The sequence below is a fragment of the Poecilia formosa genome, unplaced genomic scaffold (assembly GCF_000485575.1).
Source record: "Poecilia formosa unplaced genomic scaffold, Poecilia_formosa-5.1.2 Scaffold46, whole genome shotgun sequence".
Taxonomy (NCBI): domain Eukaryota; kingdom Metazoa; phylum Chordata; class Actinopteri; order Cyprinodontiformes; family Poeciliidae; genus Poecilia; species Poecilia formosa.
In genome coordinates this window covers 1,842,610-1,859,948 of record NW_006799985.1, presented here as the reverse complement: position 1 = coordinate 1,859,948, position 17,339 = coordinate 1,842,610, and the positions used below count along the sequence as shown (strand labels likewise).

Here is a 17,339-nt window from a genome sequence, read left to right as displayed (position 1 = left end):
GCTGTGATCCTGTCAAGGCCATTTCCAGTCTGAACAAGGGATCTGTGTGTGTTTGCTTCCTTCCACCGCAGAGTTACTTTGTGCTCTTTATCGGTGGAACAACTACAGTATCTGGGAAAGAAATACGCTTACACCACGTACCCTTTTCTGTAACACAACACCACAGTTATAAAAAAAGGTGTGTGGGTAACTGTATGTACATTAGTTCTGCCATCTGCCTGTTGTCACAAGATAATAGATCGTTTGAAATATGGGGAATATCTGAAATTAAATTTACTCTACTTCCCAGATTGGTTGATAATGTACGAGCGCATGTGCTCTGTATGTGTGTGAATGTGTGTTTGTGCTTTACTATGTCTCACACTGTAAGGCTCATTTTTCCAACAAATACCTCATTGTGAGAACCCATTGCTCCTTATGGGGCCCAAAGCCCAGACCCCATAGAAAGGAGTGCTGTTTTGGGACCAAGGTGTGAATTGAATTGAATTAAATTTACATTAGGATTAGTTATAGGCATGTACTGGTAGTGGTTAGATTTAGAGTAAGGATTTTTAGATTTTGAAGTAGCACAAATGATGATTTATCAAAATTTGATACCACAAAGTATTATTCATTTAGATATGTTTATTTCCTCTTTGTTGCTACAGTTTTTTTTATCATACCAACAAGGGATGGTCTTTAACTCTTAAAATTCCACAAAAATCTTGTTATCCTATATACATAAAAACAAGAATTTTGATAAACTTCAGTGAAAAAGAGATATCGGTTCCAGAATTTCTCAATATATACACGGAATATTATTTGGGAGAAGCAGTGGTCTGCTGCTACAGACTCCACATAGCAACCACTTTCTCTGGCATCTCATTAAAAAGGCTTTACACCACATGGGCAAAATGATGGAGAGTTTGTAAAATCGTGAATAAAACTGCTTTCCTAGATGCAAAGAAACTAACATAACATTTTTGTTTTTGGTTGGGGATTTTTCTAAATTTTTTAACACCCACACTGATCATAACAAATATTATATTCAAAGACTATATATTCATTTCTTTGTTCATTTTAAAAAAGTTATCTTCAGAACCTGAGATGGATGCCAGGGGATTGTAGTTATTATTATTGTGTGAGCATGTGTGTATGTGCTTTTGTGAGAGGGTAACGGTGAGTGTGCTGATGTGGTCTTGCCATCTCCATGGTGACAGAAACCAAGGCCTTTCTACCGCGTTGACCTCTGCAGGGTCTTGGGCGCCATCAATTACGTCAGCTAGTAAAATGGGCTTTGCAAAACATAGCAGATTATATGGAGTGTAAAACATTAGAAAAATGTGTCTAAAACATCAGAGCAACTTGTTTGAAGTGACAAAGGGTTGGGGAGAAATAGAGACAGACCCGAAAAGGAGAGACCCCTGACATGTGATTTTGTTTGAAGGCTTTGTAACACACTCAAGTGGGCAGGGACGCTTTCTTTGACCCTTACGGCAGTCCATCTTTTGGGCAGAATACGAGCAGGATGGACGGACATATGCTTTGCACAGGGTCAAATGAAGCAGAACTCACAGGCTTTTGTGCCGCTTTCTTTTGGTGTGAGAAGAAAAGGCAAATCTGCTGTCAGGTTGCAATCCAACGCACCCACAAAAATCACATAAAAAGTTTGCATCCTGTTTTTTTGTACTTAATTTTTTGGACAAGTTTTTGTCTCTGACTTATCATGAACGGATGTGGATTCAATTGTATTTAATGGCTCAGTCACATAGGTCCTAGCGTGAATGAGTTTTCCAGGAGGGCGAAAAAAGGATAGTGCAAAACCTCCTGAGCGGACTGGCTTGAATGCGCAATCCATCCATCACAGTGAAGCTTTGAGAGGCCCTTTGACTAATTCAGGACAATAAAGACAGAGCTGGACAGAGATGTTTGCGATGAGCGCGACACTCAAGCACCTTCTGCTCTCTTAAAACCCCCCTTTCTCTCTTTCAGTTTATGAAAGCTGAGTCTAGATTCCAGCTAGATAGCAGATTGCGATCAGTGCCTCATTCTCCTGCCAGTAGAAAGCTTTTTGCTGACTGGGGCCAAAGCCAGTCTTTTTAAGCCCAAGAGTTACAGTGTTACTCACACTGCACCATACATCAGGTCTTCAAAAATGCTAAACCAATAAAATGAGTTTCCATCCATCTTGACATGCTCACATAGAAGAATTTGGTTTTAGAAGAGGGGGAAATGCCCGCCGGGGCAGAAATGCACAGCTAACAAAGTTTTGATAGACTGCGTGGGTTCTGGGAAGTAGTGATTCTTCAGTTTTAGCATCTGGCTGCAGTAGTGAGATTTTACAGGCCTTCTTAAATGTCATGTCTTACATCAAATGTGAATTAGCTATAGCAGTACAGTAAAAAAGAGTGACTGTATCTTAAGTGCAGCAGATTGGGATCTCTAAAATTATAGGTTCCGTGCCATGACATACTGTGCAGTCTCTTAAAACTACGAGGGGTGAGCAACATTTTATAAGGGAAACCTGGTTTAACCAAAGCTAGGATTGCATCACTAACCAAATGGAGTTTCCCATGACAGCATTCAAAGTAATTAGTAAAACAAAAGCATTTTTCACAAATGCTGAGAAAGAGAGATCATTTTGTCACATCAGAGAAGGGCCTTGTTTAAAACATAGGGAATGTTTGCAAACCTCCCTGAACAAATGGGTGTTTAGCAAATTACACAACAAAATGCCATTACTATCTCAATGCCAGATATCTATAGGATGATCTGATGAATGCTGGTACAAGTCCTTCATCAGCAACTATAAAACGTAAACTAAATAAGTAATGACTTCATTGCTGGACCCCATAACTTGAATAAAAAATATAAGACTGAAGTCCAGAGACAACTTTATGGAATGATAACAACTGATTATGAATTGATAGAAACAAAATGTATTTGCTTGCTAACGTGGACCACCAGTATATCTGTGCAAAGAGTTACTCTGTTGATGGTGTACCTGGCTTCATTGATTCCTAGAAAAAACACGCCTTGTTTAAGAGGCTCTAGGAGCCTTCAGTTGACAAATTAAATCTCGGTAATGTCAAGCAAGGCCTGGATGAGAAAAAGATCCTAGAGGTTCCTATAGAAGCCTTAACAGTCAACATCTTTGGTGGGATTTTTAAGTTTCCAATTCCAGCACAGGAGCAATCAAGCATTGCTGATCTATAGATTTTTTGCACATAAGAAATTCATGAATTCTGAATCTTACTTTTCAATCAAAATCTGTCATCTGCAGTTTTCCTGTGTAAATAAATCCAGTGCTTCACTGCATTATTTAAACCCCTCCACAGCTTTGGTTGTTGAGTTGCAGACAATGGCACACATTAGTAAGCAGTTAAATATAACTGGATTAGGAACTCACATATGCGTACTGTCTACTACAGTCTGGCATGAAAATCTCACACACTAAAAGCTTTTACATTTAATAATGCCTGTTCAACAAAGCCGTATACATTCTTCAAAGATCTGAGAGAACGCTGATATAATCTAATTAAGTAAAAGGAATTAAAACTGAATATGGTACTCTTTGGACTGAGTTACTTCATGGATGTTATTATTGAAATAAATCAAAAATCTGCCATACAGTGTAGTCACATCCAAGAGCTCAAACAGATCAAACTTTTTTGTGTTTGTGTGTGTCTGTGTTGGCTCTCTGTGGTTGTATTTTTAGTTTCATCTTTCCTCAAAAGAGTCGCTAATAAGAATGATGTTTGGTGGCCAACTTTTATTGCAAGTGTGCTTTATCTAATCAGCATTTGGAAACAAACCCCAAAGGATTTTTCAAACAATCTGTTCTTTGAAAACATTACTAAACAACAAAAAGCAGGGAGATCAAGCCTGCTTATCAATTCTGATGCTCATCAGTTCTGGAAAGGCAGAAAAGCAAAAAAACTGAATTAATGTAGGTGATTTTTAATCACAGAATGCTTCTTGAATAGTTACCCCTAAACAAACACACTTCACTTATAGATTGTAATCTAAATGAATTTTGTTTTAGATTCAGAATACTCACATCTCCAAATACCAGATTTCTTGAAACATTCACCCAGGTGCTTTTCACTCTCATTATGTTTTGTGTGTATGTGCACGTGTGAATGGTTCTCAGCCAGGGAGGCTGATGAGAGCGGCTAAAAGGTGTTTATGAGACTGTTAGCCAGGAGAGGATGCTGCCCTGCAGCTTTCACCCAAATAAAAGAGTAATTCATTACTTCCAACATGACCCTCTCATTACGCACAAATAGGAATTAATGACTGCTATATCGGGCGCTCCCAGCTGAGTGAGGCGGGGCTCGCTAAAGGACTAGCGTTAATTACAATGTCCTACATCTCACCCATTTAACACCACACATCAGATCTCTTTTTGCAGAGAAGGAATAGCAATGGCCTTTCACTGCGCAAGGATGGACACTCTGAACGCCTGAAATATAACTGTTAATGTAAAAACAGAGAACTGTCAGTTGAAAAAGAAAACAGTTGTAAAAAAATGTTTTTTACAGAGTTTTACTAGAGAACAAAGATCTTCAGTTTGATCTCAAGTGTGCTGTGCTTCTTGTGCTGTACAAGCCTTCTTTTGAAAAGGCGTTGACAAGAACTTCACTCAATGCTCCTTGGATTTCTTCTTTAATGTACACCATCATCTTGTTTACAGCATCAGCTTTACTATCGTTTCATATTTGCTGAGAACTTTTATTTATGATGATGCTTGCCAAGCTGCTACTGCTTCCAAACATTTGACCTTTCAGGCAGTCAGAAGTGTGATTATTGGCCAATATGAGAAGACTGCATGGTGTTTATGACAACAGACAGAGACACTGATGTAGGTGGTGCACTCCAGTTGTACACTGCAAGAAGCTGTAAAAATTGATATTGGCTGTTTTGCCAATATCAAGTATCACTAAGTAATTCTGTTCAATTGTTACTTAAATTCTCTTGTTATTTCAAATAGTTCATAATTCCACACACATTCACAAAGCTCCTAGTTCCAGATAAAGTCTTAGTTGAGTTCAGCAAATTCCACGTTTACCGTTGTGATGGTAGGACGGATGGATAATGGTTATCACAATGACTTGATATGGAAAGATGGCATTCTTTAACAACAGGTTTTGGACGTTTTATTTTTAATTTTTTTTTTTTTTTTTTTACCTCCTTTGCAATTCTGCTAACCGTGCAAGATAAACATGGATCATAATCCAGTCAAGCGACTAGCCCACTAAAACAGAAAGTTGTAAATTACAAACTGGGAGCCCAATTTATTCACCTTTAGCCTTTTTACTTATCTTTATCCTGGATGCCAATAAAATGTAGCTGGAAATGCATTTTTACTACATACAAATCTGACACAAACATTAGTAAGGTAAAAGATTTGTGTTATAGGGAATAAATTATACTAAGTCTTGGTTGGTTCTGTAAATGGTTTCTGCTTAAGCTACTCACAATAATAAACTCAAAAGCAGTATTTTGGGACATCTTAAGATCAAAAACAGTAAAATAATCTGGAAGAAATCAGTTGACTAATTTGATTAGTGGTCATCTTATTAATGGCTGACCCTTTTTTGTTTTATGACTGGTGCACAGAAGTGTATTCAGTTTATCTTTGGATCTTGAGCTCACTGGTGCATAACAATACCAAAAAACGGATTACCTTGCTAACACCTATCTTCTATTTTTGTCCCTAATTAGGCTTTAACTGTTTTTCTTCCACTTTTAGGGGATCTACAATTGGGGTGGGCTGTTTTGATTTTCATTAATTGGTTTCATTTATTGTTTCAACTGTGTGGGTAAAATAAAGCCCTCAGAGACAGCAGCTGTGATTAGGGGCTCTGGAAATAAATGTGAGATGAATCTGAGCTGGAGATAAACAATAATAAAAATGGCAACCACGGGAGCTGATTAAAATTCAGATTTGGATTTAAAAGACTTGTTTAAGAGAATATACAGAGCTCTGGATTGCAGACCTGTATTTGTGTTCAGTTTGGCTTGCAGAGCTCATTTGGAGGGCAGAGCTCATTTGGAGGTTGCAACCAAAAACTTTATATATAGAAGCATTACTTTGCAAAGTAGTGCTTAGCTGTGAAGTGTAATAACAATGATAAATGGTTTTCTTCTAATGAAGAGCTTAAAATTCAAAGTGCAAAACTACCATTTGCAGCCATTAGTTCCAAGTCTTAAGGTTTGTGTCTCACCAACTTTGTAAATCTTCATTGCACAATACTTCAAGTCTTACTAGCTGAAGAGCACCTGTGAAAATATATTTTTCAATTCTCAACATATTTTTATTTGGATTTCACTTTTGTATTTGATAGGGCCTGCTCACCACATGAACGCGTTTAATCTGAATCATTACACTGTTGCTCTGGCTGCATGTTTAGAGCCTTGATTTTTTTTTTTTTTTGTTAGTTTTGTTTTGTTTTCCTGGAAGGTGAACTACTGCCTCCGTGTCAAGTATTTTCCAGACTCAAACATGTTTTCTTCCAGGACCACCCAGTATTTAGCTCCATCACCATAATATGGCGTTGCCATCACCTTGCTTCACCCTGGTGATGGTGAGTTAAGAGTGTACAATTATTCACCCAGCATAGCACGTAGACAAAGAAGGATAATTTTGGTCTCATCTAACTAAGCACCTTGAAATGCCTTCTGTCTCCCTTAAAGGCTTGTGAAGCGTCTTATGGCTCTTTAACACCAATTTAACAATCTTACTACTCTTCCATGCAGGCAAGAACAACGAATACTTGTCTTTTAAACAGATTATCTCACCTAAACTGTGACTCTCTGGTGTTACCATAGTGGCTATTTTGTCATTTGGTTCTTTATTTGTTAGGCCTGTTAGCATAGACCACAGTGCTTAAAAAAACCTAGCACTACCTGTTCAGAATGTTAGCATCTCTGGTTTGCGCTTTGGTCTTCATGAAGCAGGTGGTTCCCTAATGTTGTCGAACAAACATCTAAGTATGTCACTCAAAGATATTGATGGTAACATTTTGCACAGATGATGGGCATATTTATTAGGTCAGTTTTAAAGACATTTGGTTGCCCAGATTTCATTAAAGGGTATCAGAATAAAATTTTTGTATGTGTCAAAATACTTTAGAAACCAAGTGTCCCCTTTTAGGCCAAGATCATAATTATGCACCACTTTGTGTTACCACGTCACCTCGATTGAAGGCTATCACGAGACAAAATGGGAAAATATTATTGCAAGACACTGCAACTATCCCTGAGCTAGACGCTATATTTTTAATGTGTAAAATGATTACATAAATATATACATGAAATCTAATTTCTTGTCTTAATGACAAATAAGGATGTTTTCTTTTGTCAATGGCAATGTTTTTCGCTAAACTTCTGTGACATGATTGCCTGTGAGAGGAGTAAACAATTACACCTGGATCAAAGTAGAGCCATAATTATATGTCAAATGCTGGTTAGCATTAGCGTCTCTCGTCAGGTAGAAGAGGGGCGGGCATTGCTGTGAGATGTTCGGAAATATCTCTTTCATCTTTTTATACTTTCTCCCCCATCAAGGCATGTTTTAACAAACACACACTTCATCCTTCATCTCTCTTTTGCTCTCTTTTTTTTGATGGTATGACACAGGAAGAAGCTGAGCCCTGCAGCTAACGTCGCCGTCCGCACTGAATGCGATTAAAGTGAGCAGTGATTAATCTGGGCTGCCCCATAAGTCCTCTTTACCACTTTAATGGATGTTATCTCCCCCTCCTCTGAAGGCTTATCTTGCTGATCGGGGCCAAGGATGAGGAGAGGAAAGGAAGGGAGGGAGAGTGGCTACGGGTAGGGGGGAAGAAATCAAACCAAATCCATACAGAGGTAAGTAAATGAATAAGCAAGTAAATAAAGTGAGTAAATAAATAAAAGCAGGGATTGAGGGTGCTGCTAAGCGGATAAGGCAGATCAGTCTCTGTAAAGTGCTCATTTGTTTTCTAAGAAGACGAGACAAGCTGCCTTCGAAGCCCACAGACGGAATTAAAGGAAAAAAAATCCTGTCGACGTTACAATTCCGAGGACAAAACTTTGAATAAATCTTCTCACAATAACAGTGAAAAGATAAGGTGACGACAGTACGCAGCCGTCATTCTAAGGCAGTAAATAAAGTAAATAAATAAACGCCATTACTTTCTGTGCAGTTTCTACATTCAGACAAGCAGTCAATAATGATGATATTTCCCTCAGGTGCAGCAGTGTAACAAGCTTGGTCAGGTTTGAGTTAATCGTGACAGAAAATACTAATTTCATCCCACACAGCGTTTAAGACATGATGTTATTGGAAGAACGAATTTTTAATAAAATAGTACAAATTCTGACAACAGAATAATAACCTTAATTTTACTGAGAATACTAAAATATAAGGCACATCAGCAGTTGCAGTAACTTCTTCACACATTCTTTACTTGACCTAACCTGAATTGCTTTATAATAATAATAATAATAATAATAATAATACATTTTATTTGTATGTTTTAGAACAGTTTCTAAAAACTCTAATAATTTTTTTACAGAAATCACACAAAATTACAAACAGATTACTTTAGTACATCAAACAAAATCGTAAACGGGAAAAAAGAAACCTTACAAAAACTAGACATGGGCCGGTTACTGCTATCAAGCCCGTTTTAAAATTAATTTGCCTTCACACTGTTCTTAGTATTTGTGCCAAACAAAGTAACCAGAGTTATGAACATAAGGCACAGGGTTACCCCTCTCCCACCTATTGCTGCACACTGCTAGACAGCAGGCTGAAGGAAGACCAAATCATATTTTTTTTTTTTTTCATTTGTATGATAATGAGCCAAAGGCAATTATTTACTCAAACTGACAATAAGGATTTACTCTCCTCTATTCTCAGCCTGTCAAGCTTATAAAGGTAATGTAGCCTCTAACTACATTTGGCAAGTTACCAGAGGCACAACTTGGTAACCTGAACAGATTAGCTTGTTACTATATAAAGAACAGAAGAACAAAACTGAATATAAATGTATAAAATTCATTAGGGTTTTTTATAAGATGCCATATTTCACTCAAGTTGTTTTTCGGCTTATTTTTCTGAATTCCAAATTTTAGATTTCACGACATTGGCTTTAGTAAAACAAAAGAAATAAAATAAAATGAATTCTGGTGGAAAATCAGTGTCTGAATTTTTTTTTTTATAAAACAGATGTCATAAAACTAAACTAACAATAAATTGTGGGTTTTTTTTATTCTACAGCTTTGCTGAAATCTGTCTAAGATCATTTTTGCTTGTTCTGTATAAATATCAAAGTCACAATGAAAAAGTGTCTTTGTTCATCTTTCACAAAAGGCCATCACACCATGAGACTTTTAAACTTCTCAAAATGGACACTAGTGTTTTTGTTCTATTATGCGAGCGCAGCCATAATACTGTGACAGGGTTAAAGCTGTTCAGGGCTTTCATTTTCCCTTTTTTTCCCTCCCCACTCCGGCTTACAGCGATGTTGCAGTGAGATTCTGTCGTAGACAAACCTCTGCGGGATTCCATTCAACACTAGTGTACATCTTTAGGTACAAAGCTGCGGGCTGCACTGGCTCCAGGTAACATAAACGCTCCCTTCAAGCCACCGCGTATATCTGCCCATGGAAATTCTCTAAAGGGGTTTAAGCGTTTATGAAGAAACACTATCAGGCACTGCCGAAAAATTCAGCTTACCCTGTTGAATAGGGACTTCAAAGAGAATTGCAAATACCTTCGCACCGCTACATTTTCTCCCCTCTTCTCTCCCCTTTTTCTTGCTCTGCCTCAACGCGTCTCTTCCTGGTTCTTTTCATTTTCTTTTTTCATGCTTCCAAACATGAGCCGCTGTGTGATGTAAAATGTATTATCAGCCATATATTTCCTCTTTAAATGAATAATAACAATAATCTCGGAGTAATTTCTTTCTTACACAGCTCTGTCTAAATAGGGCAAAGCAAGCAAGCTAATAAAGAGCTGTGGATAAACAAGGCCGCGCAGTAATGAACGTGTGGATTAGGGCCTCCAGTCTATGTTCGGCGATAAGGGGAAAAACAGCGACTACTATCCAGGTAAGAGCACTTACTGGCTGTCAGGGAAGGATAAACTACTCTGCAGCTCCACTATTTACTTCCTACACTCACATTGTGGACACACAAACAGAAACACTGATGGTTACAAATAAATCAACACTCGCACGCTCATTCACACACACCGTCAGCGCATAAGAACCACAAAGAATCGGAATAAAATAAACGTATAAGCCTATTTACTGAGGACAGAGCTCTAAACGCAAAACAATATGCCGCATACACACAGTGTGATTTAATGTTAGAGATAATAAATGGCTTCATAATGAGCAATAAAAACGGTCCTTAAACAGTTTACTGCTTAGTTCACACTTATAATTAATCTGGGTTGCATGTGTGCATTTAAAGTGGGAATAAAAGTCTGTGCAAGTAAAAGAGAAAAATGAGTGCTGGGAAACATCTGCTGCATCATGCAGCTGTAAAAGAAAAAAAAAAGAGAGACATACAAAGAAAACTGCCTTTTTCCCACCTCACCTGGACCAGGAAGCTCTCTAGAAATTTTTTTTTACACACACGCATGCACACAAAAAAATGTTCTGTGAATTATTTAGCACAACGGGAAACCATAACATTTATAATGTTTTACAAAGCCATCAAATAAAGAGAGAGGGGATTAATTGCCCCGGTCCGACCTTAAAATAATTATTTTGAGCGGTGCAACTCTAAACTCCAACGAAATTGATACACTTTGATAATTAGATTCTTGGCACTGACCCGCTGAAGTCAATAAAGGTTATTAAGGCCAATTGCTGTCTAAACGCATTACGGGCAGAGTAAACTGTCCGTCGGAGGCCCCTGCTACTCTAGCGCCAATATGATAATCCATTCTCCGTCCTGGGGGTTTCTTCCCCAGCGCCTGTGTCTCCACTCTGCCATACAAAACCAGATTGGATTCGCTTAACCTTTCCAGGACTTTGATCAAATGAGCTCACACAGCAATAACATTTACATTGAACCCCACCCCCTCCCCAACACACACACGCACGCACGCACACACAAACGTTCTCTCACTTCTCTCCACCTCCTCCTCTGATTCTACAGACTCTCCATCCCTCTTTCTACACCCTCTCCACCCACCCCCTCGTCTGCACGTTTGCTCAATAACCTAATCAGCTCTTGATGGCGGCCGGGCCAGGCCGCGTATGATTGCAAGCGCTACCCACCTCAGCAGCCCGAATTGTTTCCGAGGACTGTTATTACAGTGAGGAGTTTGGCGGGGGGGCTGAAATGGTCACCAAACATTATCCCTGTGCAAACACACAAATGTACAAAAGCTAGCCTCTATTATAAATCAGAGAGAGCTTTGCGATAATGTAGCTCACGAGTGAGTTTGTTTGTGACCAAACCGTCAGAAAACAGGGACTGACAGGTTGGGTGAACGGAGCGGAGGGAGACGCGGCCCCGACACCACTTCCTGTTTTGTACGTCTTGAAGTATACAAATGTATTCAACAGTGTGGATCCCGTTTATAATGAAAGTGGATTAATTTCCTTGATATGCGTTGAAAAGATTTCCATCTACAAGACTCGCTCTCCTGTCAAATGAAAAGGGGCTGGGGGGGTGGGCAGAGATATGGTGAGATGGAGGAAAAGAAAGAGGGAGAACTAGAGAAATAAAGAGCGAGAGTAAGAAGGAGAAGAAGAAGAAGAAGAAGGAGATGGAGTGCATTGAAATCTCTTTGCAAGTGCTGGCTTTTGAAGTTGTGAGATGAGCAGCCACAGAAGTCAGAAAAGTGACAAATTAGGGAAAAAGCTGTACTGCGCAAGCAGAGCTGCTAAATCAATTAAAGTCATGCCGAGTGCATACATTAACATCAATGGCTTGTGCAAACACACGCAAACACACGCGTACACACACAAGCAAAAAGGACAACAGAAAGAGAGAGAGAGAGAGAGAGAGAGAGAGAGAGAAATGTGCTCATGAGCTCGCCATCGCTTCTCCCCCTACAGTGAAAAGAAGAAAGATAAAAAAAAATACCACGCCGGTATTTAAAATATTCTGCATAGAGCCAAGATCTTCTGCCTATTGTGACTCACAAAGAGGCCATTCATTGTTGCTAGTTTAAGGAAATGTCACTATTGTACGACTCCAACGATAGCAGAGTCCTGGGGGAACGCGAGGCTCGGAGCCAGGCGGGTCTAAATGGAATCCAGCACCCCGGATCACAGGGGAACATAGAAACCTTTCAGCTCCTGCCCTTCTTCCACCTGCCCGAAACAACCTTTACCTACCTTTACCTTTATACACATTATCACTATGCTGCGCTCTCACGTGAAGTACACTTGAAGATTTTTCGAGAGTCTTATAAAAGAAAAAAAGAAAAAGAAAAAAAAGAAAAAAACAGAGGTGCCCAGCAAGCCGGTGGACTCGTTTTGTTTTGCTTCTTTATACATTTATTTATGTATTTTATCAGAATGTCATTCAAATAGAAGGATGAGCATTTGCATGACAACAGGCTGAGGAGCAGAGAGGGAGCCCCAGGGAGAGACAGTATCCACATACAGGAGCCAGTCTCTCCATATTGCAATATTCTTCATACAGACTAACAAACGCATACGCAGCCCAGCGCATCCCACAACGTTGCTGCTAAATATGACAATAAAGCAAGGAAGCCTGGCGGTTTGTATTACTATTTTAGCAGGATGAAACAATAGGCCCTTTTATTGCTACAGCGCAGTATATAAAACAATACGGTGTCATTTTATAAAGCCTATTTAAATAGACACGTATTTGGTTTTTTAAAATACTCACACCGATATCAGATTTGACTAAAAAAAAAAAAAAATAGCGTCGCATTAAAATCCACTCCGCAGGCAACCAAAATATGTAAATAAATAAATGGTAAACAGCATCTGCTCACACTAGGTCACTCGTATTTCACCAAATTAGACGGCGCTGTCAATTGCCAGCTTCAAAATGTAAAATATATGCCAATATAGGGGACTGCAGGAGAGACCACCATTATTTAAATAACTCAAAGTAATTTAGGGAAATGTGTTTTAATCCAATGGCAGAAAAGCCTCGGCTATCAAAAGCTCCCAAAGAGAAATCTATAAGCCATATTTATGAAGTGCTGTTTCATCAGCGTATCTGAGGTCGATGCATGTATGTAAATACTGCTAGCAAAAGCAATAATGTTGTCTTTCATCACAATAGAGAATCATTACCTTTGTGTGCTGTGCCAGTGTTTTATTTATTATTTTTTTCCTTTTTTTTTTGGTGTGTTTCTTTTACATCTATTTCTTTCTCCAGAGGAGATGCTGCCTTTGCTTTTTGACATTGTAACAAAAATAAATTATTTAGGCAAATACATAAATAAAGTTAATTTATTCTAATAAACATATTACAGTGTAATTTCAAGTTTTAAAAAAAGAAAAATACTGGAGAAATTATATTGCCAAGTGTGCTATGTTTCTACTTAAAAGAATTTCAACTTTATTTACAGTATCATATATAGTTTTCACTGAAAAGCACAAAATTACTAAAGAATACCAACACAAGAAACTTTCCACTTTAGCAAAGCCCTGTCCCGAACACCGGTCCGAATCACACACTTCTTCTGGACCCAGAGGTGGAGCTCTAAAGCCCCCTCACCCACTCTCTGTCAGGGTCTCCGGCTGGCTGAGACAGAGCGGGCCTGCCGCTAGAGCCAAGCAGCAGCAGCGGCACAGGCACCACTCTCCCCTCCAGCCCCTGTCTTTATCCCCGCCTGAGCATTAGATGTGATTACTGCTCAGCGCTCGACACTGACAGAGACCGAGAGCTCCCAGAGACAGCAGGAGCGGGAGAGAGACTGACTGCAGGGAGGAAAAGAGGAGCTCCGCTCTCCGCTGAAGAAGCAGCTGCTACAGTGATGCAAGAGTGCCCCCTGCTGCTTCTCGTATCTGGGTATGGAAAACATAATCATATATATATATATATATATATATATATATAATTAAAGAGCATAGTAGATAAACTTTTCAAATCAAAACCTAATGGAGGCATAAACCAACAGCATAATTACTATGTACTGACTTAACTGTAAATCTGATGTTCTAATCCTACTGTTTTTTTTTTCTTTAAAAATCGTATATCCGCAACGTGAGCTTGCACGGTGAGCAGCTAAAAACCATTAATTCTCTCCCAAGGAGCGTCACTGGACAGCAGATCGCTTACAGTTGAAGCTCATCACCAAAATCTAAATCATTTAAATACCAGTGGAAACCTGCAAAACGCTGGTCAGCAACTACAAGAAGAACCTATAAAGATTTGCCCAATAAATATTGACAATGGTTTAAAATGTTTCACATGCCATTTAAAAAAAATGTAAATGAAAACAATATTTTTAAAATATACTTCTTTATATTATATTATTATATTTTGGAAGTGCCTCATTTCTTATCAAAAATACATTTCTTGGTTTAATAAGTAAAGTTTTACATTAAAATCTGCCAGGGATATGAATAGTTTTGGGCTGAACTGCCTAATAAAAGAAATAATATTAATCTGATTATTACTACTTAATAGAAGTTATTTATTCAAAGTATACCATATGTTACCATTTTTAAATTACCTATTGTAAATGGATCCTCATAATTAGGACTACCATTAATAAATCTAGTACTTCTTATCAATTATCAAATATTAATTAATGGACTTTTTAAACACATGTAAAAACAGTTTAATAGTTTTGGTGGTACTCCTTTAAAATGTACTGAATTGGAAGGAGTTGTAGTTTGGTGTACAAAGTGTTTCTGTTCTATTTTTTCCTAAGCAGTGTGTCTTGAAACCGATTTACCATGGTCTCCATGAGCTTCCAGTCCTTCTCCAGCTGCTCCATCGGCCGGGTCCACCAGCTGCAGAAGCGGGCGTAACGCTGGCCCTGAAACCAATACTGCCGCAGCCATTCAAACTCCACCTACGGAAACACAAACAAGCAATGAGAAATACCAACAGCATGCAAACACTAAAATGTTCACCATCTTAAACGCATGTAGACTCAGTCAAGCTAAAATTTGCTATAATTCTAAATAAACTCATGGGAAAATAAAAAATAAAAAGAATAATTATCTTCTTTTGGTGTTGCATGTAAAGACTAAAGCATTTAATTGTAGGATATTAAACGAATCCATGGTTGGAATAAATAAAAATGTTGTCATTTTAATATTAAGTAAAAAAAATGTTTTTGATATGTCAAATCTCATAATTACTTCAAATAATATGTATCTTTTGGTATATTTTTCACCCATGGAGGCCGTCATTTTTTCACCTCCTGGGTTGTTGACGCAATTGGGTCTGTTCTATGATATAGTGTTTGACTGGTGCAAATTTAGACAATATCATGTCGGCTTCAATTTAATAAAATTAAATAGTGCGCTGACTAAAACTTCCGAAAGACCTATTTGTGCCCTCAACCAGCGAGAAAAACTGATGAAGGCCCTAACAGGTGGGTCCTTACCTTGGCAAGCTAAAACCAAATCAGAGTGCCTAAACCCTAAACCCCACCAGCGCCTAGCGAGCGACAGACGAAACTTTACGGAGCTATATTGCCGCTGGTAGTGTATATTAAACCACGGACAGAGTCCCATACCGGCCAAGTCTCCCGTCTTGGCCAGGAAACTACCGTATTTTGTCATTGTTTCCCGCAGTTATTTCCCGAAAATTTCTCGTAATATAATAATTTCGTGAGAACCCCCACTTTCCCCGCTTCCCCTAGCCGCCCTACGCTCTGACGTGGCAGTGTAACAACATGGCGACGTCTTCTGCTTCTTCGTCTTTTTTATGACGGTTGGCAAGCAACGTTTAGATGTGCAATACCGCAATCTACTGGACTGGACTGATGACAATATTTTATTTAAATTTAAAAAATGAAAAAAAAATGACTACTGTATTTTTTCTGTATTGTATTTACATCTGAAATAAATATTTCTCAAATAAAGTCTATTGTTATAACTAATTATGGAGGTGAACAAGTTGCATATTCCTTTACAAAAAAAAGCAAAAATTAAGCCAAAATTTGGGTGTAGTGAAGAATTCAAATAGTTTCACGCCCTTTTAATTTAGTAGGCAACACAGAAAATCCTTTGGTCAGATGAGACTGAAATGCAACTTTTAGGTCACTCTGAAGACACCATCTTTACTATAATCATGGCAGTATCGTGCTGGGAAAGCTGTCAGAATTGAAAGAATGGAGAATGATTATAATGCATAAAATATGTTGGATGCTGAGTCTCCCTTGCAACCCTGCAAGGATACGCATGTTAGATAATGGTTGAATGTTAGATTCTGAAAAAGAATTAAAGCTGGGTTAGACCTTACAGAACAACAACTCTGACCATAGATTGCAGTCACCAGATGTGCAAAACTGGTAGCTACAGCTCATAGAAGATTTGTAGATGAAATTGCAACCAAAGGTGATTCTACAAGTGAGGGTAAATTTAGATTTAACACCCAACACTTTTCAGATTTTTTTTTGCAGAACGTTTTGAAAACCATATATTGTACAATTTTTGCACCTCTTTGTGCATCCATTATATAAAATCATAATTAAGTATATTGATTATGGTTGGAATGTGAAAAAATGTGGGGGAAAAAAGTATGAATATTTTTGGACACGATAGTGTCATACAGCATCCAAAATAACAGAAATAACAGCAGCACGTGTGTTCATTTGTATTCCACATTACAGAATCCAGTAGTTAAGTGCTTCTAATTAATAGTCAACATGTTATCTTGTTTATTGAAAGAAGCAAATACATAATATAGGTTTGAATATCTCTAGAAAAGCGGTTTTGGTAATTTGCTAATCTGGAGCGATGCGTGTTTACACAACAGCAATGAAAGACATCTTCATTGACGTCAGAGAAAGCATTGTTGCTGAATATTGATTTGGGAATGTTTCTAAGGACATTTCCAAACCATTTAGAGACCATCCTCCAACACCGAAAATATATTTTTAAAGGACACATTAGACAATCAGGTTAAGATGGATAGCAATGATCCATGAGGTGAAAGGCCCATCAGAATCACAGCAAGGTTGACAATGGAAAATTATATTATTATTATCATGAGTCTATTTACCAACGTATTCTAGAGAAAAACGTGTGAACATCAGACCAACAGCTGAAGGCTGGACAAAAGGACGACGACGTTAAGCACAGCAACAAATCTGCACTCAAATGGCTACAAAATAAAAACCTCCATGTTGCAGTAAAGCACTGATGCCACAGACTACAATTAATAAATGCTCTAGCCAT

At 38.2% G+C, this 17,339-nt stretch overlaps 1 protein-coding gene across 1 annotated transcript in view; it reads right to left on the bottom strand.

Annotated features, from left to right (window-relative positions):
- Window positions 1-17,339, bottom strand: part of fto (FTO alpha-ketoglutarate dependent dioxygenase) — a 138,940-nt gene that overhangs the window by 80,534 nt on the left and 41,067 nt on the right. Inside the window, exon 7 of the mRNA XM_007552190.2 lies at window positions 14,882-15,001. Within this exon, the coding sequence (XP_007552252.1) occupies window positions 14,882-15,001 (120 nt within the window). The remainder of the gene's footprint in view (window positions 1-14,881; window positions 15,002-17,339) is intronic.